Genomic DNA, 7,009 nt, shown 5'->3' on the forward strand with positions numbered 1-7,009 from the left:
AGCTTTTAGGTATGTGTATATAGTTAGTTTAGTCTTTCTAATATTTCTTCATGATATGTGGGGAAAAATTAGAATTTTATTGTCAATCATTGAAAATTTTGCAATTTAAAAAGCAGGCATGAATTTAAAATATTTTAAGTATGTATAAGTAATTTATTGAGAGGTATGTATAATACTGATATTAACAAATATAAGTCATTATATGGAAGAAGACTTCAATTTGAGATTTTTATCATTCAGCGGTTTCATTTTTTTAAAATGAAGTTGGAGATCTTTTTCTTTTTCTTAAATTTATTTTTATATTAAATAACGTTTTATATATTTAGTGAATAAAGTATATTAATTCAAGTTTAATAATTAAATTTCATTGTACTTTTTACTTAAAATCTTAGTTTATTTTTTATTTTGAATAAAAGTTCACGTTTCAATTTAAATATTTATCGTAATTAATTTCATTTGTTATTTCATCTTTCAATAAATTAAACTCAATTTAGCCCGAATTACAATTTTTTTCAAACATTATATCTAAAATAAATCTGACAATATTAAAAAATGATAAGCATTTTTATATAAAAGAACATAACTTTATACAGACAAAATTTAATTCTTACATTTGAATTAAAACTACTAAATAATTAAATATATTACAAAACTCATTTAATATATAAAAGGTAAAAAAAATAAAGGATTAAATTTTCCACATGGAATCTTCTATTTTAAAAAACGAAATGCACCTTTAATGTACAAATAGTGGCTTTTAAATAACATTATCTACCAACTTTTCAATAATAGTAATAATAATAACTAATAATAAATAATGGCTAAATTAAGTTTTAATTTTTTAAAATTTAAGTATTTGGAATTAATTTTTTAAAAATTTAAGTAATTTTTATTACTTTAATTAAAAATACATTGAATACTCCTTCTATTAAAAAGCATTCGTGAAATAAACGAAAGGGGTAACAGGCAATGTAACCAGAACCACAGAAAAATATAAAATCTTTAAGAATAATGTACGTTCTATTGCTAAGATTTTCTTACAAACAAACAAATTTAGCCACAAAGAGGTTAACAGACCAAGAAAATGAGCAATGAACACTCTATTTTTCCATGCAATGCAGTATGATATAACAAGCATGTGTACTTCGATTAGTTAATAGGTCAACACTGTTACGTTTTTTCACCAACTAAAGCGTGCAATTCTCTTAACAAAATTTGTGAAGAGCAAAACACCATACACACACCTGATTGAAGTGCATGCATATATGTCCTTAAGACGAACCTGTTTTGCGTAGTAATCATTTATGCAGTATTATATTAATTCGAGTGTCTAGCTCGGTTGAATAAGAAATTTGTCGTCCTCGTGCATGCATGTGTATTTTGCAGTACGATATAGTTTTTAACTGAGACAGAGACGAAATGATTGCACCCAATGGGTAGAGACTTGCAGATAATTTCAAGAACTGGGTTGTATACAAAGAATGTTCATTTTTAGCAAAAAGCTTGTGGTGGCATGCACCATGTTTTGAAAGGTGATGGGGACTGTTCTATGCAGCAGTCACTATCTGTGCCAATTCTCTCTGCATAACAATTAATAATAACCCAAAGTTTTGGAGCTCTTCTTTCCAAGAAATTACTAACATGAATGAATGTAAGGGTAGGGATAAGTCTGGTGAGAAATATGAAGATAGAGAGATTCTACAACTGGACTAGACAAATACTCGAGTGTTGAGTTCAGAAAGAGACTTCACAGTTCCAAGGCCACATAATTGGAACTAAGAGCCAAAAACCTTTTCAAACTTTCTCCGGTAGTTGAATTCAAGTTATGACATGTTGCAGATCACACTCTAAGGACACCCCACTAACTCTTAAAATAATAATTTAACACATTCACCTTCAGATATATATATATATATATATATATATATATATATATATATATATATATATATATATATATATATATATATATATATATATATATATATAAATATGCATTCGTTGCACCAAACGGAAAATGTCTGCTTTCAAACGAACGGGGAATCATATATTTCTCTCCGTTATCATGCTTTTCCACTTATATGTGCTGCATTGCATATGTTTCTATCTGTTATATGTTCCCAACACCATAAATGGCTACAACCTAATTAATTCTTGGTTTTGTAGAATCTTACGAGTTACTTATTTTAAGGGATCCTTAAAATTTGGCATTTGTTAAAAATTGGTAACAACATAAGCTTTGTTATGTTAATTTGACACTTAATCTGGGTTTCCCTGTTTAAGCATTTACATTATTTTATTTGAATCATTGAAAATCATAAATAATATCTTTGTGTTTTGATAGTCGGCATGGTATATATCTTAATGTCAAGAGGATTATCATTTAGGATTAATATTTTTGTTATATAATAAAGGTTAGAATTTACAAGCACTCTATTTAGTATTAAATCATGAAAAGTCTATGAGTATTGTTATGATATTTTCAATTACATTATATTTGAGTATTTTATCTTTTTTTTATATACTTTTGTATTTTATTTGTTTCATTTATTTTACCTTCAATGATTTATTTAATATATTTATAAGAAAAACTAATTTGATTTCATGTTTTGATGAACTTAAATTAATAATTATTATTGCATATTGAAACAATTTATATTTTAAATCCTAAACCACTTATAAAATAGAGAATGAGATAAACCATATCAAATATATATATATATATATATATATATATATATATATATATATATATATATATATATATATATATATATATATATTTAAAATCCTAAACCACTTATTAAATATATTTTTAAGATATTTAAAATTGAAAATTACATCTAATTCCAATGGGAATGTGTAATTGCTCGTGATACTCATCACAAGCATAAAAATATCAAGATACGTTAAGCTTAAAAATTTCTTAAATGTAATTAGCCACAGTTATCTTCCTCAGATTAGGAGATAAAAAATTTAAATGAAAAACATTATAATATTTTAAGTTATTAAAGGACCTACAAGACTACCAAAATGATTCGAACAACACCTATAACTTCAACAGGGTTTAATCAGCCACACAAAAGAAAAAACACATTGCAGGTTAAGTATCCTTAAGTTAGCAATAAACTAGGGTAGCTACGAAATCCTTGTATAGTTTCTTGGAATTATTAGGCATTGGGCCCTTCGGCCTTTTCTTTGAAAAATAACATTCCTTCCTGCACCCCTTGTTTTTGTCTGCATTCCTATAATTTTTGAAATACACGTTATACCCTTATTAAAAGGGGGTTGGCGCAGCGGCAGGAGACGACGAAATATGCGTCAGATGTGAAAGATAGAGTCCGGTGGAGGAAATGAGGAAGAATAAATTTCAAAATACATTTATCTTTTTAGAATATATTTTAAAAAAAATATTACATTCTAAATGTACTTCTACATCCAGAAATACATTACAATTTGCATAATCTCAACTGTACAGAAATAATTTAGGTTTTTATTAATTTTTTCAATAAAGGTAAAGTGGTCATTAAATCACGCCTTTAAGGGCATACAGAAAAATGGGGGCGTGCAGGAAACAATAGCCTCCTAGAAGGAATAGCATTGGGATAGTTAGGGAATTTTTTTTCCTGTTTTCTTTCTGTACCTCTAAGTTTCATTGTGAAGATAAATTTAACTTTCATAAATATATACAAAATAAATAATAAATTAAGTAATTATTGCTTATCAAATATATTTACTAGAACGTTTATATTTTATATTTACTGAAAATTTATTTTTGAATGCGTTTTCTCTCTTCAATTTCTTTTTTTTTTCAACAACAACGCTCTAGGTCTTTGATTTGTCTTCATTTCATCTAATTCATATTTTTGGATGCATGCATTTTTGTTGGTTAAGTTTGGTTTCGAATTTTATATTTATTTTTATTATATTTTATATATATTAAATTTCAAAATTTAATTTTAAAAATTTATTATATTTCAAAATTAGGAAACTCACAATATTACGAAATTCAGTCTACAAATTCACTAAATTTTGAAATTCTCGTGAAAACTCTTTGAATTTTGAAATAGGGTAAAAGTTTTTTTTGGATTTTGAAAATCTGATAAACATTTCTCTCAGATTTTGAAATTTATTTTTTCAAATTTTGAAATTCAATATTCATTTTTTTCTGTTTTATATAATTTTAATTTTTTTAAATTTGTTTTACTTATTTTTGTTTTAATAATTTTTTGATCTCTAATTATTATTATTATTATTGAAGAATTGATATATTGAATGATGATATTACATTATAGGTGAAGATGAAAAATTATTCTTTAAATTTGATGAATTCACTATAAAATTTCATATTCACGTAAGATTTATGTTCTTTTATAAATAAAATGTGAGAAAGATTACAAAAATAATTTTACAATTGATTAGATTTTTTTCACATATTATAAATTAATTAAGTCGATTCAAGATATTGCAATCATTGTTTGAAAAATTGTCATTACTAGTATAATATAGTCTTCTAATGGCGATAAGAATAAATCAATTAACATTCTTTAACAGTGTAAATACCTTAACATTATTTGGTTACATACTAGACAATTAGATATCTTCAACAAATTGAAATATCGTTTGAAAGATGTTAATAAAGTTGAGGTACATACTACTAAATTTCATATTAGTGAAAAAGCATTTAGTTCAATTAATTTGTTCTTTTTGCCAAATCAATAAATAAATAAACTTAGTTGAATCTTCTGATAAGATAAACAAGTTGACTTACCTAATTAAAATAAAATATCAAGTATAATATTATTTTATGACAACATATTAAAGTAATTAAACATTTATTACAATAGAAATAAAAACTAGCCACACACAGAGATTCAAGAATATTTAAGGAAAATGATAGAAATCAATATCGTGAACTTCAAAACAAATCCCTTTTATGTTTATTTCTAAAAGGATTCCAATTTAAAAATTAAACGTGTAAAAATGAAACTTATACATATTTTAAGAATTTAGATTAAATTAACTAGTCTGTGTAATTATTTTTTTGATTTTTTTTTTCATGTAGATAAAAGAGAACAAGAAAACCAAGAAATGTTATAAGAATCTCAAGTTTATAACCTTTTTCAATGATTGTCTGTTTTAGAGCTAAATCTACGTGTTTATATGTTCTATTTACTTATTTTGCTGGAGACCCTTTCACCAAGACAGCTTCTAATTTAATATTTTTAACAATAACTTATCACGTATCTACAACTTCATGGAACTTAAAATTCTATCTATTCTGCTCCATTTCTTGTTTTTTTTTTTAATTGCAAACTATATAATTACACTATTTTTGATGAATAAACTTTCAATGTCGATAAGATTTTTCTAACAACGTTTGCTAAAAATGAGCATATTTCATAAAACTATACTTTTCTAAAATCCAAAAAATGGCGAATGTTCTTCTTCAGCCTCCACATCATTTTTCGCACTCCTACTCTCAATATTTAAAATCCCAAAATACAACGACACCCTTAATTTCCAAAATTATACAAAACCAAACACCAAAAGATTTATATTAATATATAGATGTTGTGTTTTCTCAGATCAATATTTTTCTGAACAATGAAAGAGTGGCGAGTCAAAAGTGTCAGGCCATGACAATAATATCTGAGTATTGAATCTGGTAACAGTAGTTATAAATACATTTGATAACACCAAAAGTCAAGACTGAAGATGTGTTGAAAAATGTGTTATATAAAAATGAGATAAAAGGAAAAGAATTTGAACAATAATGCGGACTTTGGTGAATTTTGTCTATTGATATAGTAGAATTTACATGAACAGATAGAAATGGTAACAGAGAGAGAGAGGAGATGAAATTCATAGTGTGGTATTACACGTGGCAAAGGATGAAGTTGTTTGGATGAAGAACTGAGAAGAGTGAAAAAGAAAAAGAAAAAGAAAAAGCGTGAAGTATTGAAGAATGAGCAGTGATGTGCTAGAAAATGTCGAGGATCTCGAGGATGGAGCGATTGCAGAGGGGACAGGACCCTCGATTCAGCCACAGTTCCCTGGAACACACTCTGCAAAAAGTGTGACCACATGGGATGAAAGCCGCGCCTTTCTTCCTTCCCATGCACACGCAGCACATCGAATCATTCCCCACAACATCACCCTTCTCCTCCTCCTTTTCCTTCTCCACCGCCGCGGACTCCCCTCCTTCGCTCTCCTCCAGCAGCCTCATCAGCGACACCCTCCACGGCGTCCCCGGAGCTCTCCCCACCTCCTCCTGCGGCCCCCGGATTTGCCGCTCAGCCGCAAGCGCCGCCGCCAAGTTCATACCTGAACCCGCTGCACCCTGGTCCACACAGTCCAAACCCGACCCTTGTCCCGGATCCGTTTCCTGGTGGTTGGCTTGCTGCTGTTGTTCTCCTTGGGTGAAACTTAACGCGTCGGAACGGAACCCCCATGTGGCCCCACAGCAGCCGATGCCCATGAATCCGAAGCGTTCCTTGAAGCTCTTCCTCCTGCGAGCCCCACTCTCTACACCGTCCATCTGATCACTCAACAACCCCAGAATGGTTCTGGGCTCCCTCTGTAGCGATTCCTGCAACACCACGCCGAGTTGACTCATAGCTGTGGCGAGTGAGAACAGAGAAGTTAGAAAGAAGAGGAATTACGGTGACAATACATTGAAGAAGGAAGGTTAGGGCCACAGAGATCTCGTGAATTGGAGAGAGCAGAAGAAAGAGAGAAAAACTTGAATTGGGAAATGGAATAGTTGGCAAATGCAATGGTGTTTAATTAATAGTGTTGGTCTTTGAAACAAAATTAAGTAAGCAAGGACAAAATAGAAGCACCTAAGAAAAGGAACGTGCTTTCCTTTACAGAGTGTGACCCTTCTTTATATTCTTCTCATCCCATTTTCAGCAACACTGTCACGTAATACTTTTTTTTTTTTGTATCGCAAGATACTTCAGTTTCTTAGACTTTGTTGTCAGAGTTATATAGTTCGAAATCCTCT

General features: G+C 29.2%; 1 protein-coding gene across 1 annotated transcript; it reads right to left on the reverse strand.

Moving 5' to 3' along the window:
• Positions 1-5,784: 5,784 nt before the first annotated feature.
• LOC108342367 (uncharacterized) lies at positions 5,785-6,744 on the reverse strand. Its single transcript, XM_017580131.2, has one exon. It carries the CDS (start codon positions 6,617-6,619, stop codon positions 5,984-5,986), a length of 636 nt encoding a protein of 211 aa, XP_017435620.1. The 5' UTR covers positions 6,620-6,744; the 3' UTR covers positions 5,785-5,983.
• Positions 6,745-7,009: the final 265 nt, after the last annotated feature.

Source organism: Vigna angularis, chromosome 6 (assembly GCF_016808095.1).
Source record: "Vigna angularis cultivar LongXiaoDou No.4 chromosome 6, ASM1680809v1, whole genome shotgun sequence".
In the NCBI taxonomy this organism is placed as follows: Eukaryota; Viridiplantae; Streptophyta; class Magnoliopsida; order Fabales; family Fabaceae; genus Vigna; species Vigna angularis.